The sequence below is a fragment of the Lissotriton helveticus genome, chromosome 10 (assembly GCF_964261635.1).
Source record: "Lissotriton helveticus chromosome 10, aLisHel1.1, whole genome shotgun sequence".
Lineage (NCBI taxonomy): Eukaryota > Metazoa > Chordata > Amphibia > Caudata > Salamandridae > Lissotriton > Lissotriton helveticus.
In genome coordinates, this window is record NC_136071.1 from 736,146,207 (window position 1) to 736,168,150 (window position 21,944).

The following is a 21,944-nucleotide window of genomic DNA, read 5'->3' on the forward strand; positions in this document are numbered from 1 at the left end:
AAAAATGCATTTGCTAAGACTCCTCATGGAGTTCTTGAGAGCCACAGTTGTCAGGTAATATTTTGCCTGGGTGGCCAGCCCCTCTATCTAGTTATTGCTGAATGAAGTCTAGTTTGAGGCAGATCAAGGTGTTTCTTGTACAGGCGGGCAAGCGGAATGTTTTTTTATACGCAGTGTCTTTTTGCGAGGTCTTGGGCGAACATTCCCGGAATTGCCTGTTGCGCATAATTAAGTGACAGGAATAATTTGTCCCTCAATATCCTTTGTATTGCCATGGTTGTAGGGTTATCTGAGATGGCATATAGTTTGCAAAGGGCGCGTGTGACCATCTTCCCTTTCTGCCGCAGTTTTTGTAGATGGAGCAGGGGGCGGCCGGTCTCACTGAGCCATGCGCCCAGGTAGTTATGGCTTTGTTCACAGCCCAGGGTCAAGGAGCCCAACCGCCACTCAGTACTTTTTTTTATTTGGATAGGGACCTATACCAGTACTCTCACACCCAATCAGTCCTCCATATAGCCACTCACACACCCACTCCCGTGTACTTTACTTCTGAGACCCTCAGGAGTAAAGTGGAATTCATTCCCCAACCAGAAGCGTGCCAGAAAGTGAAAGTTCCGCAAGAGAGGGTGGGTGCGCGGTCTCCCCCTCCCCAGGCCTATTTCGGCCCCGGTTACTTCATCCCCGGGGCCAGGATTTTATTCATTTTCTTTTTTTTTAAAGGGAGGGGGCTGCATGGCACCCCTCACCAGACCTATTTCGTCCCCGGGAACACCCATGCCCTAGGCAAGGCCTTTGGTTTAAAAAAAAAGAAAATTAGTAGGGGAGCTACGTGGCCCCCCTCCCTGGGCCGATATTGCCCTGGGGACCCGATCTCCTGGGGCATGGCCTCTCGTTTGGGACTGCGGGGGAGCCTCAAGGCCCCTGGAGTCCCTGCCTACCCACCCTGCCGACTTCTGCAGGAGTTTGCATTGCTTCTGGACAAATGGAACTGCAAACATGTAGCTCCCTCTGTCCAAAAGCAGTACTGCTCCACTTCATGGAAGCAAGACGACTTTTCACTGTTCTTGCTTCCAGGTGCTCCCGCCAAGCCATAGAAAACTGCAATGTCCCGGGGGTGGGCACCCGGAGACATTGCTGGAGCCGGCCCTGGCAGATAGTGGTCCCCTGGGTCAAGTAGTGCTCCAGGAGGGGGCCTCCTCCAACATCATTCATGCCCGAGAAAGGTGGTGGTCCCCGTGGCCCCCTGAATTTCTGTGAATAAGCACCAAGGAGGTGGCGGTTCCTGTGGCTGTGTGGGGGGGCTGTAGCCCCACCACGCATTATTTTTAGGCATAGCTCTGGGGAGGTGGCAGTCCCTAGGCTGCATGGTAGGGCTGGAACCCCCACATGTATTTATTAACATGGCCCCAGGGAGGTGACAGTCCTCGGGGCCCGTGTGGGCCCCCCATCATTTTAATAATGCCCCTGGGACCTGGCCCACTGGGGCCTAAATCAAACGAAGCGCGGGAGCACACGTTTTTTCATTTTCGCCCTGAGTCGCAACTCTCGCCGAATTCATTTTTTTTAAATTAATTTTTTTGAATAATGCTTTTTGTGCCTTGGGCTCCCTGTGGGACACCCTAGAGGCCTAGAGGATCAGGGTGTTTCTACACTACCCCATTTAAAAAAAGATTTTTTAACGTATTTTCTGTGACTCGTTGAACCATGTCACAAGATGGCTGCCAACACTTCCTGGATGAAGTGTTGGCAGCCAATCAGTGCAGTGCATCAGTGCAGTGCATTTCCCTGAACGAGCTCGTTTTCACGAAGGCTTTATGACCAGAGGTATCACTAGAATTTTCAGCTTAAATTTCTCTGGCACTTTTGAACAGATTGACACTAAATAGGCCAAATGCACTTCCTTAAACCAACATCTACTTCCTGGCATATTTGGTGAAAGTCTGTTCAGAGGTTTGGGCTGTAGCTGTGACTAAAAGTTCCTATGGGAATTAACATTACAAACGCACCCTTATTTCGCTCCCGAAAACCTGCAGGGGAAACAATGCCTTGGAACCATTCCCCTCCCTAGGCCTCTGGTTGAGCTGGTAAGGTGTCTGGGTGGGCTAGCCCAGAAGGATCCAGTTGGGAATCATCCCCTAGTAGATCAAAACCATAATATCTTATCCAATTACCCCACACCTTTCGAAAATTTCCTGGGGCAACCCCATGCTTTGTAGGTGACCCTTTCAGCGGCCATATACATGTCCATCCCCCTTCCATTCTCGCATCCGTGGCGTGTGTGCAGCTCCCCACTTCCTTGCCACCTCTCGCTTGGCTACTTCCAGTGCTAGAGCCAGAAAAATTAACTGGGGTCTGCCTAGGTCCATATCGTAGGAAATACCCAACAGTATAAGTTTGGGGTCTAGGGGTATCGTGGTGTTCCATATTTTGCCTAATTCCCTCGTTATCTTTTCCCAGTAGACTTGTATCTGTGCGCAGTCCCAGATGGTATGATAAAAGTCGCACTCTCTATACCCACACCTCCGACATCTGGGATCCTCTGCTCACCTGTGTCGTCTGACTCTATCGAAGTATATTCTATGCAGTATTTTATACTGTATGAGGTGTAGTCTGGATTTGATCGCCACCTCCCTAGGGAACATCAAAGCAGCTTCCTAGTCTATATTTTCAAGCGCACCTAGGTTACCCTCCCAGGTTGCCCTCAACTTTCCCAGTCTATCTGAAGCGTTGTTATTCAGGGTTTTATACATTAGTGGTACAGCTTTAGTTATGATGCATTCTTGGAGCAGCCTCCCCTCTAGTGGTGCAAAGTCCGGTAATGGGGAGTTGTCTATTTTCTCAGCCAACCAAGCGTGCCTAAGCTGTGCGTATTTCAGGAATTGGGATGGGTGTCGTGAATATTCGGTCTTAAGGACTCCAAAACGTTTCAGCGATCCCTTGCAAAGGATATCCTCTAATTTGGAAATACCGATATTGTCCCAACCTCCAAATTCCTTCAATTTATGTAATTCCTTCAGCCATGTTCATTGCCACAAGGGTGTCTCTTTAGTTGGTTTATTGCCCTATCCAATGGCCAACTGTAACCTGAGTGGCCGGGAGACGCTTTCCCACACCACTACCACCATATAAATAGTGGAGGAACGTGCAACTGCTCAGGGTTGCCCTTTCTAGCCTATATGTAGGGTGTGTCCCTGGTGTACGTATCCAGTCATTAATAGGGGTTAAGTGCTCTGCCCAGTAGTAGGCTTCTATATCCGGCAGGGAGATTCCCCCATTGTACTGATTGCGCTGTAAAGTATGAAGCTCAATCCTGGGCTGTTCCCCAACCAAAGAAAGGAGTATAGTTCTGCAGCTACTTCCCGGAAAAGTGACTGTGGGAAGGGAAAATGTGTGTTTAGCAGGGCGTATAGAATTTGGGGTAACGCAATCTTTTTGAACATGGACACTCTGCCCTGGATTGTAAGGGGGAGACGTTTCCAACGCTGTGCATTCTCTTTAAAGTTTGTGAGTATGCGTTGAATGTTTCTTCTATAGCAGAGGTTTTTGTCTGTGGTATGATTAATCCCCAGATAAGTAAACCCTGTGTCCGCAATCTGTAGATCTCCTGGGAGGGCAGGCCATGTATGCAATGTGTCCGGACTGTAGATTACAGATTTATGCCAATTGATGGTGTATCCCGAGTGTTGACCATAGTGATCTATAGTGTGGAACAGGTTGGGTATAGTTGTGTCTGGATGAGTAATGTATTGGAGTATGTCATCGGCATACAAGGAAATCGTTATCTGGGGTGATTGAAAAGCCTTTTATCCCCGGATGTTGACGCACCTGGCAGGCAAACATCTCTATCGTGAGGGCAAATAAGAGTGGTGAAAGTGGGCAGTCCTGCCTCTTGCCCCTCCCTATGGGGAAGTCTTCTGATGTTCTGTTGTGTACCCGGACACTGGCCCTGTGGTCCTTATACATAAGTCCAACCCACTTCCTGAAATTAGGGCCTAGTCCAAATTTAATCAGGGTGGCTTCTAGAAAGGGCCAGTGGACTGCATCAAACTCTTTTTCTGTGTCCAGGGATAGCATCAGGTGCGGAATGTCCCATCCCTTGACCTCCATCATCCAGTTGTGTCCTCCGTAGGTTCAGTCTAGTAGCCCGACCTGGCAAGAACCCTGACTGATCCTGGTGTACCAGGGCCGTGGTCAGTTGACGTAATCTGGAAGCCAAGAAATTTGATAGAATCTTCACCTCCCGTGTTAAGCAAGGAAATCGGGCAATAAGAATTGCATTTATTCTTAGGTTTCCCTGGCTTATGGATAGGTATAATTGTAGCCATTCGTAAGTACAGTGGGAGAACCCTGTCTGCAGTTGCGTCTTTAAAAAGGGTTAGAAAGTGTGGACCGAACAGGTCCGCCCATTTTTTATCGAGTTCTGCCGGTAGACCATTGGGGCCTGGTGTCTTTCTGGGATGCAACTGGGCTATGGCTGTCTTGATTTCCTCCATTGTGATTTCCGCATCCAGCCCGTCCTGTCCACATCGTCCAGTACCGGGGTATCTACGGTTTGTAAGTAGGCAGTTATGTCTTGGTGAGCCTGTAAGTGGCGGGCCTTATAGAAGTCCGCGTAATAAGACGCAAAACTACGCAAGATCTGCAGCACTCCCCGTGGGTCTACTATACAGTCTCCCATCGGGTATCCAATGCCTTGCGGCCAAGCCAGGCCATGAGCTTTTCAGATTTGTCACCCACATCATAAAGTTTGTGCAGGGTCGCTGGGGCCTGAGCTTTAGCCGCTTAGGTTGCTAGGTCTTTATATTGACGCTGAGTGTCACTCAGTTGTCTCGAGAGCTGGGGATCGGAATGTGGCACATTTCGGTCTTCCATGGTTAGGAACAGGGCTTCTAACCGAGTCAACTCCTCTCTATCCTTTCTCTTGACCCATGCTATGCGGTTCTGGGCTCTATCTCGCAATACGGCCTTGTAGGCCTCCTATAGGACCACCCCAGATTGGACGGACCCCCCCATTTTCGGCAAAGAAGACCGCAGTGTCCGCTCTAATGCCTTTCAGTAGAGAGCCATTTTGGAGGCCCCACGCGTTTAAGCGCAACCTGTGTTCTGGTTCCGCTGTCTCTCCTATTTGTACGTACAGTGGCAAGTGGTCTGATAGGCCCCTCGCTTGGTATTGGGCGTCGTATATGTCTCGTACTTCTCCTTTCGGTAGGAACACATAGTCAAGTCTGCAGTAAACTTTGGGCGCTCCAGAATAAGAAGAGTATTGTCTCCCTTCCGGATGCAAATGCCTCCAAACGTCCATCAGCCCTAGGGTCTCAGTGAGACGCCTGATCAGTGAGAAATGAGGTGCTTGAGCGTGTCCTCCCGTCCAGTCTGTGGACTCATGCATAACCTTGTTGAAGTCTCCTCCTATGACGTGTAGGGAGTCTGGTGTCTCTAGCAAGATCTCTGTTAGCTTGTCTAGTGTGCGAGCTTGAAGTTTGGGCAGTGTGTAGATGGAGACAAAAGTTACTGTTCGTCTGCCCATCTCCCTGTCACTCCAGCATATGTGCCCTGAGGATCTAACCATGTTTGATGTATATGAAAGGGGGGAGATTTTTTTTTAATGAGGATAGTTACGCCCTGGGAACCAAAGGTGTAGCCCAGGTGCGCCAATACCGTATAAGCCCCCCCGTGCCAGGAACCCACATTTGCTACCCCTAAGCTGAGTTTTCTGCAGCATCACCACGTCAGGGTACCTGCGCTTAATGAAGGATGTCACTAGCCCTCTCTTGATTTTGTTCCCAAGGCCATTCACGTTCCAGGTTAGTATAGTAAAGGGAGGTTCAGAATCTAGCATTAGTGTTTAGTACTAAGGAACAGTGCTGGTCTATCGCCGCAGGGTGTCGCAGCCTGATTAGATAGCTGTGTTAGGACATGTTTGCATGTAAAACCGTTGCTTTCGGCCGGGACTGATACCTGAAAAACATCAACTGTGCAACCAATTGAAACCCGTACCCTACCTCCCCCCCACCTTCCCCTTCCACCCCATCACACGCTCCTGTAGAGTCTCTCTCTCGGTGTTGTGGACAGGGGTGGGAAAGGTCTGTCACCCACCCTGCCCAAAAACCCTAACTAGGCCCCAATATCTAAAACATGACAAGGACCGTAACAAAGTAACAAATGAACGAAATGGTAAGGAAAGCAGAGGGTGGGGAAGGATCGGGGGGGGGGGGGGGGGTAAAGAGAAGAAAAGAAGGGGAAAGATCCAAGGAGGGAAAGAAAACAAGAGTAATGCAATCAAAGTCTCAGGCCTGGTTTGGTCTATCTCTTGCTCTTGGATGAGAAGTATTGGTCTCTATGCAGAGCCGGAAACAAACATTTTTGTCGCAATTTTCACTTTTAATGGTGTTTAGGAACACTGCCAGACAGTAGGAAGACGGTCAGAATGGAGGAACACATTTAAGAAAAATTGACATTTTGGGTACTCCAGAAAGCAGCGATTTTAATATTGCTGCATACTTTGTTAATTCGTAATGCTCATTAAATATGTCCAATGTACTGCTGTCAAAATACCCATCAACTTATTATTTCTAGTAACTCCAGGCATGTGCATAACACCTTGTGCTTGTTCATGAAACGAGATCCCCTTCAGGAAATCGAATTCTCCTTGCTCACAGTGTGGCTGTACATGCTTATCCTGTCTGAACATAAGACGTGGTAGAATTTGGTAATGGATAGAGAAAGATGACTCTTTATTGTACCTTTTGGTTCTCTTAAACATGGTGCTCTAAACAGAGTGAAAGATAGCCAATGACATTGTTTGCTTTTGTATTGCAAATAGTGTTCTGCTACTTTTCATGATTTACCCTATATACATTGTGAATTTTTGGGATATAGTTTAAAATAATTTGTATTGGTAAAGTGCACGTTAAGCTCTTGTGGAGTCATGCAGCTGACAGGGAGTGTTTTAACCTTCGGGTGCACCCTCCCTGTTTACCAAGGTACCCCAATGGCAAACAGGTACAGTGCACTCTGTTACATACAATGCGTTGCCCTCGAGGGCAGCACATGACGGAGCAGAGGTTTAAAGAAATGTTTTGGGGGCGGAGGTCTATGGGAACCCTTTTCCTCTACGTTCATGGGTAGCTCGGGGGGGGGGGGTGCAATGACTGTGCCCTACTTCTTTGTGTTGCACAGTCAGTGCGACTCCTGAAACCTTGTTGATTCAGTGCCTGTGTACATAATATGGTGGCATGTTGATTCAATGCATTCCCCTCATTTGCATCTAGCACTCCCCTAAAGCAAATGAGGGAAATACACCTTTAAGATGGTGCCAGCACTATATATATTGCAAAATGGTCCACACAGGCGTTTCTGGCCCTTATGTAATACTGCGGTGCCCCGACCTATTGCGCCCCCAGGACGCTGTATGTGTTACAGGCTCAGATTGTTATTGTAATCCATCTAAAGGGTACTCATTTTATCAACCTCAGAAGGATGAGGGCCTGAGTGAATTGGCTAGGATTTAAACATTGAAGTCATACACATACTTCTGGATTGACTCCATTTAGCCCACTGAGCCACAACAGCCAAAGGTCCACTCTGTCTGATATGTGAGGTGTTTCACACAATCCATATTTATGTGAGGCCCAAAGTCACTTGCCTTTGAAATACAGATCCACAGTGAGGTGGGCTTTTTTGCTGAGCGCTCAGCTGTAGAGTGGAAGCCCAATCAAATAAATGTAGGTGCATGTGCATCAAGGGGCCATATTTGTGAGTTGTTTGCTGCAAGGTTGTGTTTTGTGCATAGAAAAGGGCTGCAGGATATCCAAAAGCTTACCTGAAGCTTCTACAAATGAGGGGTTTACCTATGGTTAGAGAAGGTGATCCTGGTCTTCTTTAAGCCCAGCAACTAAAACAGTTGCACAAAGGCCAAAGAGAGAAGTAGAACATACCTTGCTTCTGGGTAGTAGTAAAAACTTTTTGGCAACAAATGCAGATTTCTCTCTGAGGCTCTTTCTCCTTGGAAACCAGCGGTAGATGGTGTCTGATGTAAGGAGCTGAACTGATGGTGTCTGATGTAAGGAGCTGAACTACATTGCTGCTTCTCCCAGCAGTATCTGCTAGGAATCTGCCCCCCCTTCAACTTCCTGGAATATTTCAGAACGCAGTATTTTGGTTTTTCATACTGGCTGAGTCCATTCACAATGTCTTTCCTCAACCCATCTCTAATGCCGATGATGAAAGCGAGTATTTGATTTCATGAATTTTTTGACAGGTTGTTTCACCAATACCTGTTGCAGTCACCCACTACATAATCCAGAAGAGTTGGAGGAGCCCAGTGCCATAGGCGTCAGACGTGCAGCACAGCGGCGTTTGAAAGCAGAATTGGGAATACCTATGGAACAGGTGAATATTCATTCTTCCTGTATTGAAGTACTCCCTATTTTTGTAAGCTACATCTAATAGCATTAACTTTAGTCTCTTTTTTCTGGCTGTATTTGTATAAACACATACACATTACAAAGGGTTTTTGTTTTCCTCCTATGAAGTAGCAATGCTACAACTAAGTAACATGTTAATCAGAAATTCATTTTTCATATTTTGATTAGAAGAAAAGGGCAAGTAAATGATGATGTTTTAACATTTTCCCTTGGGGTTTCAAGCACGTCCTGTAGCCTGTTAAAAACATTTACTTTTCAATGGTTGACTGATCAGCATGCATGATGATCCCACCTGTTGCACAATGCTGTGCAGTGTCTGTAAGTCTACCAATTTACTGTTACTATAGGAAGCATTAACTTTGCAGACTAATCAGAGCAGTCTACTGAATTGCCATTAATAGGTTGCCTGATTAGTCATAACCTGCTAAAAGTTTAACTCAGTCTTGTCTCATTTCTAGAGTAGCCCTTCATGTTTCAGCAAACTCTCGTCTAGCAGAAACTAAGAGAGTACAAGTGACCGCAGTCACAGCGACATAGGTGAACTGCTTAGCTATATAGTTTTCTGTTTGTTTTCCACACTCGGGTATACTGCTTATGTAGGTTTGAAGTGTGCTACTTCTCCTTAGAGAATACATCATTTGCCTACGTACAATTCATGATCAACGGATAGATACATTGCATCATCGACCCATTAGAAAACTGCCTAGAAAGTCATCCCAAGACTTAGGAAAGTTCTGCGATTCCATTCTTATGGCTGCTTGTGTGTCTTTGAACCACTTGCATCTAGTAGCGCTTCAAATGGGCCCAGTCATCCCTTTTAATCTCTACAAATACAATTCATCCATGCTTTCTCATAATTGTCTGTAGCTCCCTGTTGCATTACCCTCATGTAAAGCACTTATTTGTATCATTAAAAAGTTTTAATAATTTTTAGAAGAAAGAATTAAGCCCCTGCGGGGCAAAGTTTTCTTTTCTTTGAACATTTTGATAGATCTGTTTAGTTATATGGTTACCACTATCTGACTCTCTGAATACATTTTTAAATGCCTCATCATGATCGTACCGAATTCCTTCTCTCCAACTGAAAGATCTTTTTATACTGCTCAATGGATTTCTTGATATGGTATGAACATTCATAAAATAGGGATGTTTACCCTTATCCCAATCTTGGTAATCCCTTTTTGCTTCATGTACATGTTTTTCCCTTTTCCATGCAAAGGAGTGCATGTAAACTGTAACCATCCTCACTGAATCCCATATACTCAAGAGAAGTCTGACTGTGGGACACCAGTATATTATTGGCAGATATTCTTCTTATTGGAGAACCCGATCTTCCATATAAAGTTGACCTTGTATCCAGCTGATTGATTTTATAAAGCCAATGTTGCTCTGATCAATGTTTCCTCCATTGAAATTATTCTGAAGAGCTCTGATCCCTAAAAGTGAATTTTAATATTCAGCTAGGCCAGTTCATAGTCCTCCTCAGTTGATCACGTCAGAATCTCTAGACACCCCTTTCAATCCTTTTCCCTCAGATGCACATTTGAATGATCTTTAAGCCTGTATTCACAGTTAAAATTGGGTAACACCTAAAGAAATACTGCCCAGGGAGGATGTCCTTATTCATTGCGACAGTTTGCCATTCCCAAACATTGTACACCTGTCTCAACTCTTCAGATCTACTGAAAGAGCTGTAGGGTAACTGCATTTATTTTTACTAATAGTTATAGTTGGCAGTAATGTTGATGACCAAATGTCCTACTGATTTTTTGTTTGTTGATGGGACTGCACCAACATCATAATGCAGCCTCCAGTTTAGATAGGAAGATGTTCAGAGTTTCAGACTGACATAAATGTATCCTGAGCCTTGATATTACATTGAAAGTATGCAATTCTTGCCCCCAGCTTGGTTAATGTAAACTGAAACCGCCAGGCCATTCTTAAACATGAATAGTTTCAAGTATCTCAAATAGAACACGGTCAATCCTTACTTGGTTCACAGGTTTCATCGCTATGAAACATAAAATTACAGATAGCAGGCACTCTATCTAGTCTTGTGCCTCTTCTCATAACAACCTTTCTCAGCATAAACCGATACATTCTTGACCTGGCAGTGGTTAGATGCCTAATATATCTTGTTGACCAGATCAAAGGGCCGGGCTTCTTTACAATCCAGCACTTGAAGGGTTGTCTCTCCCCCCCCCCACCCCCAGAGACCTTTGATTGAGTTTTCCATGATGCAAGATAAAGAATATCCTCCCTTCCCTTCACCACCCGCCCTCTTCAGAACAATTTCACAGGGATAGTGGTCATCATGGTGTACACAACAGAGATACTGCTAAAGCGTTATCATCTTAGGCTTCAAATATAGGACTACACAACACACAGAGAACTCTCCTTTCTTTTGAATATTCTCATTTTATCCACCAGATTATCTTCCTAATATTTTACACCTATCCATTATACTGTAGGCCAACTAATTATATCAGTATGCCCAGTCTCGCTGCCAAGATAAGTGTACATTGTAAGCATCCACATTGGTTTATTTCATCTTCTGAAAGAGGCTTCCATTCTCAGACCCATGTGGTGTTAGGGGAATTGTGGTTTCAGTCACTGACTCAGAAAAAGATCCAATTTTATGCTATTTTATTGAAGAATATTGCTAAAAGCTTTCAGGATTAGTCTGGTTTCTTATGCAGTAATCAAATCGAGAATTCAGAGTTGGATGCTTGTGGTGTGTGTTTTTGGTTTTAAAATGGGAGATGGACAAATCGGAGATGTTGGAAAAGAAGTGCAAAAAGAAAAACAAAGAAATAGCATAAAAAATAAAACATAGAATGTTTTGGCACTGAGAAAATATTCAAACAGTTGATTCTGCCAGTCCTCAAAAACAGATTGATCTTTGTCTTTCCATTTTCAGGTGATTATTAATGTATCCTGCAAAGCCTTATACGCTTCCAGGTTAATCTCTATTACGTGACCCAATACTACACTAATCAATTCAAATGTCATTGCCCAGAATTCCTGAAGCTTGTGTCTCTAGCAAAAATATGCATCCTATATGTATCCAGCCTGTACGTCTGGGGCACTGAACAGCTGCCGCTTGATGCCATGCCTTTAGTTTGGTAGGTGTAGCAGACGTCAAAGAACTTCCATAACTGGAGCATTTCTGTAAATGCCATAGTAATTATTTGCCCCTTAACACTGATCTTGTCTAATAGGTGTTCACAACCACTTGGACCATTTATCTGATCGGTACGAAACAAGGGCCTGATGTACTACAAAAATTGCCATTTATTTTGTTTAGAAATGGAAGGAATTACTGAGGTCCTAATCAACTAAATGAAGAGGTGCATATTCTAAAACGGATCCTTTCCTGGAAGTACTTAAAAATAAATCTTGGACTTGGAGATATCGGAAAAACTTGCATTAGGAATACCATTTTAAAACTATTTGTAATAACTATTTTTTAAAACGAAACCTTGGCATAATTGTGTGGTCTTGGCTATTCTGGATCTATGGCAATGGTTCCCGAAGAGTGTGATTCGTTTCACTCTACAAATGGATATCATAGCCTGTGGTTTTTCACTAATTAAAGAGTCTCTCCTAAATATTTGTGTAAGCAAAATTCGGAGAGGATTGCTTCAGATCTTAACCTCCTTACTGAAATATTTTCCCCGAATGACGAGCCCTTTTTTGAGCATATCGCACATTTTGCACTTAAGCCTTCATAACTTTTTTCCCCACAGGTTTTATCAAGGTCGAATTTGCATTGCGTTTTGGGTTTCCCCACATGTTGGGAACTTTAGCCATACCCAATTGCAGCAACATCATGGTTGATTTACACCATTTTTAAAAACCAAGATTACAAAAAAGTGCAGTTTGAGAGAGTGGGTTTTTTGCCTCACTACAGAACGCTTTAGCTGTCTCTCAGTGCTAATGTTACCAATACTTAAAACGAGCATTGGCATAGCCAATCAGTCTCGACACGGAGTGCCTACTTACAGAGTCAGTGAAAGGGGCGATGAGGCGGGGAATCCACCATTAGCATGCAGGCTTTGACAAAGGCGAGCACATATATTACAATAATTTCGCATGCCGCAATGGATAAGTGCTGTTTCTATTTTTTATACTTGGGACTGCTATATAACATGGAACCTTCGAAACTTTCCTAATTGGAAGTGTAAGCAAGAAGAAGCAGGAATACAACACCCATGGGAGCGAGGAGGAAGCCATGGAAGAACTGAGCCATGAGAAAAATGGAGCCATGAGAAGAAGTGGGGTGGAAAAGAATCAGCGGCAGCGAAACAACTGCAAGCCCAACCACCCTCCCTATGGGTTGGCAAAGCTTTCAACCTGCTCTCCACAAGCACCCCCAATACACATCTGATGAAAGCGCACCTGACATTCTGCGTACGACAGCCACTGCCGTGACCTAAAAATAAACACAGGGTTCAGACACCTATTTTTAATTTGTCATAGCATCTTTTGGACAAACACCACAACAGAAATTGGTAGGTTTCATGCCAACTTTACGTGCTCAAGAATAGTGACGTGGACTATAGTTAAGCTAGGAGGTGTGTTTGTGTCTAGCAAACGTAGACTTGCAACAGACAAAACAAATTGTCGGTATGAATACAAATGGGCACAGGATTGCATGACAACCACTAGCACCAATAATACGACAACGTATCCGTCAAAGTAAGCTGTTCAGCAACGTTTTATATAATAAATGCTGCCAAGATGCAAGGGAATAGGTTTTGCAATGAAGTAACAAAATGTTGAGAAATATTACTTTTTGTTTCACTAAAAAAGGAGGAAAATAATTGGAGGATCTTCAATAAGATTATTTGGCTGCCAGAGTTAGGAGTGTGCACGTTTTTCCATGTGCCAGTTGTTTACAGCCAGGTAACACTGAGCCGCAGCCTAGTCACAGCTTGTGTTTGCTGCAAACTCATCACACTGATGGACTCGGTCCTTGGCCAAACGGCTCTCTGCAGCCTCCACGTTCATACCCTCAGGCACAAGGACACAACTACCATCCTCCACACTCTCCTCCGACATCACCTGAATGCAAGCTCAGGAAACCGAGAAAGCCCCGCTTTTGGTAACATTGCAAACTCCAGGAGGACAAAGAGCTGCCCACAGTGCATGACAGTTGAGTATAGAAATGACTGACAGTGGAGAATAGAAACTTCAAAATATGGATGTAGACCGTACAAGACTGTAGCATATGTTGAACTGCTATGGCTTCCCATTAAATAAAATGAGGTGGCCATCTTCAACATCGCGCCACTTTAAGAATTTACAGTAGTCGCAGTGTTCATGGTCGACTGCTAATTAGGAAAGAACGTCAAGGAACTGTGCATTAAAACTTGTCACTATACATCTTTTTTATATATATTTGCTACATAACCTTCCACTGTAAGCTTCTGGTGTTTATGTCCATTGATAATTACATTAACTATGTAGGTTTCTTTTGTAATTAATGGAAAGGGGCGTCATTTTGTTGTATATGAATTTAGGACCCTAGTGTAATTTTCCTGATTCATGCCCATATATAGGTATAAATCACCCTATCCTTTATATAGGCATAGAAATCATAACCATATTTAGACTTAACCCATGCAGTCCAAATACGGCATGGCTACTTCCACTAGTTCTGAAAATCCACAATGATTTCTTGGAAAAACCCGCCTTCAGCAGTCAGGGGCTTCCCCTTGCTTGAATATTAATTTAGCCAAGAAATCATGGAGTTTTCAAAGAACTGAGTCTTTGATGACGTTATTATGTCCAACCTTACGTCAAACTCTGCACCTTCAAGCTATAAATATGCCCACACTTGCCCAGGCAAACACACGGTGGTTTGGAGCAGTTCGACTATCTACCTACACGACACAGTTTGCCGCAGCAAGTGCAGAAGGAAGCCGACCCTCCAGCAGACGCACTGAGAGACTCTGTCCTTTCTCTGGCCGAGAAATCCAGCTCCAGTGTTTCCAGGCTACCCTTGCGGGTTGCTGGGAAATCGAGTCCTGAGAGAGAGATACAAGACCTCCTTCATTCTAAACCAAGGTACGGAGCTGATTAGACCCTTAGAGAATTCTTGGATAGATTCTTGGCAAAGAATACTAAACTTAAGCTACACCTCACTTACTTCTTCCCTTGTACTAGACCTAGGTTAGGTACACCGGGGTTGGCGTATTTTAGAAGCACCAGTTGAGAACTTTTAGTCTTTATTTATTAATGTATATATTCTATGTCTTTTATGGCTTAGAAACCATATCATGCTTTTACAGTATTATTTTATAATACTCTTCGTACTGTATGCATTGTACTTTTCAACCAGTATTACGATTGTAGCTACAATCGTAATACTGGTTGAAAAGTACAATGCGTACAGTACGAAGAGTATTATAAAATAATACTGTTTATATAAAATAATATAAAATAATACTCATTTCTTATGCATGAGAAAGAAGACTGTTCAATAAATAGTTTTTATTGAAAACGCCCGTCTCTCTATTTCTCTGCACCTCTGGTGAAACGAAGCATGCACGATTGACTGAGTGAAATAACTATCTATTGTTTCCACGACTCTGAAGATACGTTTTTATCTCGGGAAACAAAGTTGTCATGTTTATGCGGTTGTCAGAAACTAATCCCTTCTTGTGAATTCGAGTAAGTTTCTAGTGACCTCTGAGCTAGCTGGTACTCGCAATTAAGTCTAATATATCCGATAGAGACCTAGTCGACCTCTGTCCTACGTCTAACCTATAGGATATATTATTCCAATGCGCAGAGCCTATTGGGAATATAGGAACTACACTACAATTTCAAGATGGCATCTTAGTTTGTGTTTTGTCTAAATTTTGATCAAGCTCATATTTCATAGTGATCAAGCTCATATTTCATATTCCCATCTATCTACATAACGGGCAGGCTCTACAGGAAGGAGCGACAGCCCCGTCGCAGGTAAGATTGTCAAACTTCAGGATCTGCAAAGACCCACCTCAGTGGCATCACAGGGGAGTAATAAAGAATGATTGCAAATGTTCCGACGTAACTGGAACTGCTACACAATGCAGACAGACATGCAGCACCTTGCTGAGTTCAGCGACAGCTTATCTCTCTCTCTCCCTCTGAGTGGCTATCTCCGACTGTAGTTCTATTAGAGAAGTAAGCGTATAATAGTTACTCAATTAAATGCTTTCATTGACGATTGGTAGTTGAAAATCTGAAAAAGATATGTAGCTGTATGTAAATGTGGATTTTTTTCTTTACAAATTGCATTAACTACATCGGTTTGTCATAATGCATGGAAAGTAGCACCTCTCCAAGATGGCAGCTAGGTGTGCGTTAGGCTTAGGCTTTGTCTTGGCTCAGTTTGCCATCTTGTAACCTGACCTTTTTCAAAGATGACTTCTAACCTTACTAGTCCTTGCACAGAATGAAGGAGGCTTTTGAACAAGTGGCAGTGAAGATCAGCTGGAGACCATGAGCAGCACAATGTGCGCCAATGCCCTACAACACGCAATCGATGCCATGTGGCTGCTGCCCAACTTCGACCAAGTGATGAGCAAGGCAGAGAGACACTTGAATTCCGCCTACTCTTGTTACCTTTTCACCATTTACATAACGAATGAAAAGCAGGACAGGATAAGAAAGAGAAAAACTGTGCTCAGAGCGACTGAAAGCACCAGCGTTCCTGAGGAGGGCTCTGAAGCCCAAGAAAAAATAAGTTCTTATGGCCATAAAATGAAGGATAGTGTACTTGGTCCCTGTTCTCTGGGAGGAGGAAATACAGGACAAGGCATGACAAAATGCGTGCCATGGAAAAATGGGGAGAAAGAATAGTAGAGCGATGATGGAGCCAGAAAATGTGAATCCTATTGGCGGGCTGAAGCCCACAAAGTAGATACAGCATGTCTCTTCGAGACCGAGCAAGCGCTGTCTAGCCGAGACCTAATAAGAGGTACATATAAGAAGTAGAGCCGAGTGAGTGGGCTTTGTGTGCAGCAACACCTTTCAGCAATTGGCTCTGTTTTTAATGGTTTTCCATTGTTTAGACGCACTGTCTATCAAGCCCCTGGCATTTTACGGAAAGTTAACTTGTGCCGTTAATATCCTCATTAGGTTTTGTTGATGAGACCTCAAGAATTAGTCTTGGACACTTTTGCACCCTGCCCTCTCGAGGCTTTCGTATTCCCTTGCTCCTGACCTTTGGTGCTCTCATTCCCTGCCTTCACACTGTTCCCATCCCTCCACTCCCTTGACTTTCTTGTTGTCTCCCATGTTCCCTGCCCACTCACTTCATCATCTTAACATGCGTGAGAGGCTTTCACATTCATCCATTCCCCATTGACTTCATGATCTCCATTCTCAATACAGCATGAAATCCTTTCACGTTTGCACCATTCCCCTGCCTCAATTGTATGTATATCCCGTTTGTGTGCCTGGAAGAGCTCCTCTGTTTTTTCCACATCACTACTCTTCACAGGTGGCGTCAGTTGCCAGGACTACAACTGCCTCAGTGCACACCATCCCAACGTTCACAGTTACCATAGCATTGTTGTCTTCTGAGGTCAACAGTCACTTGGATAAGAAAACAATACAACAGTTTGCTGTTTCAGATGCACAATTAGGCTTATTTCGACATCTACATGCATGTTATTACCCATCAGTGTTAAAAACACTTCTTCCACAAGACATAGAAGCTGCATTTAAATGTTTGAGTATCCCTATTGTCATAACCCCGCATTGGCGTTTTTATTTAGGAATTGGAAAGCAAGCAAAAATGATTTGACTAGTGAAAGTAAATAGGAAAATGTATGTAGCAGTCACACACTTTCCTTGATCTGTCTTGCTGAAAATAAAAACACAGAACTTTTTTGTCATTGTTTCTACTTTCAACTAAGGGCATTCTTGGACTTCTGTTCATAGTTCTCTGGTATCCTGAAATTGAAATGGCAGCGGTGAACGTCTGTAGGTCCTTTGGTAATTGCTGTAGGTTCTAGAGCAAAAATTACAGCAAGGACTTGTGTCAAGCTATAGCGATCTCCATTAGTACCCCACGGTATTCCACGCTGTCACTGAAACTAGGATTTCTGTTGTGGCTCCTGCCACCTCTTATAATGTCTTAAGCAAGTGGTTCTAAACCTGGGGTCTGAGAACATCTTCTCAAGGGGCCCACATCCGTTTAGAAAATTCAATTTTAGCAGAATAATAAAGTCTGCATACATAAAAACAAACGTAAAAATGAACTGCATGTCTGTAAGAGATCTGTAAATTCGAAATTGGAGGCTAAAAGTTATGTCAGTATATTTAGTTTGATTCCCGGGAGCAGAACAAGTACAGCAAACCGAATGTAATATTGACCATTGGTAACCTCAAATTTAGCACTGACTTGTGCCGACAAAACGGGCATGCATTAAGAACAAAGAGGATAAAGTGATAAGTCTAGCATCACATTGTCTTTTAGAAATGAAACCAAATATTGAAAAGCTCCATCCTTCCCATTTAAAATTTAACTTCTGATATTTATATTTTTGTGTGTTTGTGATTCCAGAAATTACAAAATATTTTATTTGAATGGTTTGATATAGAACGTTTTTCTGTATTTCCCTATATTGTTTTATGGTTCAAATCATAGTTATTGCTTACACACGGTCCCTGGATTTAAGTAGTAGTCCACATGTGCCAAAAGGTTAAGAACCACTGACCTAAGGTACTGCAACCTGCTTAAAAATGATTTTTGTCTGACTCCATGGACCTCATGTAACAGCTTAAAGGTACTGCTGCAAAAACCTAGTGTCTGAATCCAGGTTCTATGGCAATAGCCTAAGTAGGATATTGCTTCATACTAGAGCAAGGACTTATGCCTGGTTGGAGAGTAGTATTTCTAATTATGGCTCTGCAGTCTGCTCCAAGTACAGATTGCAGTTTTTCAAAACTGAGAGCAGGCGGATGCCATATTTAGCTTTTTTTTTTTTAACCTTATCTATTTATTTATTTAAATCTTGTGTCTTCATGGGGTGCAGAAAAAAATTACTGGGCCTCAGCATGCAGTATAAATGAGACAAGTTATAGGTCAGGTTTGCATTTTCAGTTTCAAACTAGGCATATTAGCTTTGGCAACCTATTGCCTTTGCTTGTGCCAGGTTTGGTATTTGGGCCAGTTTGCAGTTAAGCCTTCATAACATTGTTCTCTACAAAAGCTATACAGGACAAATGTCCTTTTTTCCACAGATATAGGGGTATAGAAAGATACCCACGTTTTGGGATTTACCTTAGAGCGTGCCAATTTAATTTTTTTTTAAAGGGGGGTAGCAATTGCTGCGTAAGAAAATCTCTTCTATTCTACAAATGGCTTCAAGAAGAGGTTTGTTGTGCTACAATTGCCATCTCCCTAGATCACAGAAAAGAAACACTGTAAAACAAATTTAAAAAAAATAAGTTTGTGCAGTTTGCAAAGTGGTTGTCAGTATGTCCTTATTTTACGGTTTCTTGCTTTGTGCACTTGGTGTGGGAAACCAGTGTGTAACCCTTAGATGAACAGAAATGCTACATATTTGTGAAAACTAGGAATAATCCTGAATTTAGCAAGGGACTATTTGTGTAGATTGTTCAAGTTTTTCCTAAAGAAGGTAATTATTGAAATAAAAATTTTGTGAAAGTACAATGAAAAAAGAGAAATGAGCAAAGTTGTTTTAATTTGTTCATTTTTACATTGAAAGCAGATTATAAACGTGATAACTGCTACCCCCCATCTGACTTTTCCCTGTTGCAGTGATTCATATAGTATGTCAGTTATCCAAAATCGCAGGATACCCAGAAGTATCAAAGTGGTGTGGCATACAGTAATTAGTCATTAAATACTGACCATCTATTACTTAGATGTTGTTAGCACTACTCTGAATTTTGGATTAAGCATTAGGCCAAGTGATTAAGGGTCCCCCACCCCAATTTTCAACTTTGTTTGTGCACACTGACTTGCAATTGGAAGCCAACAATACAGAGGTTGTCAAAAGATCCATTTCTTACCATTCTAGGTTCCCACACTTCATCCCAATAAAAAATAGTGTCAATATATGTGGGTGGGCCATTTGCACAGGACAGGTAAAATTTACAAATGCGACCATGTGAATGGATTAAATAATATTTAATAAAGGTAAACTTTTCTGATTGCCTCCCGTATTTTGTCCTGGGGTTTGCTGGCATCCACACAGACCTACCAACTCCAACTTTTACAAAAAAAGTAGAGACTCCGAGGAGCCCAGAGCCTTTATACTTGTTAAGAATAACATCAAATTGTGATAAAACAAAAAATGGTACCATATGTGAGTGGGAGGGTATAATGCCCAGGATAGGAAAGCCTGGAAAAAAGGACTGTCCTTTTCAAAAAGCATTCCTTTCGGATGCAGATTGGAGCCTTATTTGGGCGTTTGGGTCATCTGGCAGTTGGGGGAACCCTTCCACTCCAGACATTTCTGAAAAGGATAAACGTAGGTGAGATCTGATCAGTGCGATTGCTCAGGTGCCATTATTTCTGCTAACTCAGAATGTCCTGCAGGTGACAAAATTAGCTTCACAAATAAGAATATCCTCACATTTCTAAGAAGGAAAGTCCTGGAATCTGTTGGAAATGGCAAACGTCCTGCCACCTGGCATTGCTATACTTGTTCCAATAAAAATGGGAGCCCATTCCTGGAAGTGGACTTCTTGACTTTGGGCAGGATATGCCCAAAACGCAACCATGGAAAAGCCAAGAAAACTGCTATGAATTTTTGATGTGTGTAGTCTCAACACTTGGTCCGGGTTGTACATCACCAAGGGAAAGCTGCCAGCCCAAGATATTTATAAAACCCAGACACCTGGGGGAAGTTCAAAGTGGTATGTCTTGTGGTGATCTCACAAATTTTTCTTACATAGATTGTCCAGCAAATATCGAGAACAAAATCTCCCTACATTTCTCTGATGGAAAGTTCTCGAATGTATAACACTGCATTCCTATGGTTTTCACAATAAATATGGTACCCCATAGGTGCGGGTGGACTTTTCAGATGGGGCAGGAACAAGGGTACCATTCTCATTGATAAGGGTGTTGGAATGTTGGATAGTAGGAATTTAACTGTAGGATGAGGTCTGGAGTTTCCCCATCACAAAAAATAAATCGATAAAATTGAGGTTTGAACAGTGGAGTTCTCTCCGACCTGCCAGTCTTTGGGTACTGAAATACTGTGTCAACTGGGATTATTTTTGGTCAAGCGACAAGATACTGTCTGGGCCTGGCTTTCTGATACAGGTTGTGCCTTGCTCTGACCTGTACACTATATTACACTTACTTAGTCGGCTGAGGGAATGCACCACTCCCTCAAACCACCCCCCACCCACCTGTAACCCTCCCCCCTTGGTTGACTGGGAACAGATTTATGAGTGAACCACGTATGCCGTTACCATCCATGCCTTTACAACATTTCCATTACCATGCATATGCATTTACCACGCAAAGTTTTACCATGTATATGCCTGTACACGTGTGCCTTTACAATGAGAATCTTAGTTTTTCACAGGTAAGTATAAAGCGTATATATATATATATATAGATATATATATATATATATTTAGAAAGGAGAGGAGCAAGGGAGCCAAGACTGATATTTCATCGTGTCTTGTGATGTTTAAGAGAGACATTTGCTACGGTAATGTGGTGACACGACAAAAGCATCCTTTTTATTTGAATTATGCACCATGAAAGACTAAGACATTGTGCTTGGATTTGTACTTACCGTGAGGTGCATTATGGAACTGAGATGCCAGTAATTCCTCTATGATTAAGGCGAAGAAGCTGAAACGCGTCAGAGATGATTAAGTGCGTGGTCCCGCCCAAAGGCATAATAAATGCTCTCTGAAACTCTACCGGTGCCTTGGCCATTCTGTTATGATGCTTTTTGCTTATTCACGGGCTGCTTCGTTCCTGTGTCCTGCCGAGGCTGCCCTGCAGGGTCATGGGCTCCCACTCACGAAGCGATTTGTTTGTGTATATTAATGCTGGAGACTGACCCTCTCCAGGATTTTCCAAACATTCACCAGATAGAAAGGAGAGGAGCAAGGGAGCCAAGACGGATATTTCATTGTGTCTTGTGATGTTTAAGAGAGACATTTGCTACGGTAATGTGGTGACACGACAAAAGCATCCTTTTTATTTGAATTATGCACCATGAAAGACTAAGACATTGTGCTTGGATTTGTACTTACCGTGAGGTGCATTATGGAACTGAGATGTCAGTAATTCCTCTATGATTAAGGCAAAGAAGCTGAAACGCGTCAGAGATGATTAAGTACGTGGTCCCGCCCAAAGGCATAATAAATGCTCTCTGAAACCTAACCGGTGCCTCGGCCATTCTGCTATGATGCTGGTTGCTTATTCACGGGCTGCTTCGTTCCTGTGGCCTGCCGAGGCTGCCCTGCAGGGTCATGGGCTCCCACTCACGAAGCGATTTGTGTGTGTGTGTGTGTATA

At 43.2% G+C, this 21,944-nt stretch overlaps 1 protein-coding gene across 3 annotated transcripts in view; it reads left to right on the forward strand.

Moving 5' to 3' along the window:
• Window positions 1–21,944, forward strand: part of IDI1 (isopentenyl-diphosphate delta isomerase 1) — a 103,381-nt gene that overhangs the window by 62,914 nt on the left and 18,523 nt on the right. For all 3 annotated transcript variants that reach the window (XM_078663300.1, XM_078663298.1, XM_078663299.1), the window contains exon 4: window positions 8,261–8,391. In XM_078663300.1, coding sequence (XP_078519426.1) covers window positions 8,261–8,391 — 131 coding nt within the window. The remainder of the gene's footprint in view (window positions 1–8,260; window positions 8,392–21,944) is intronic.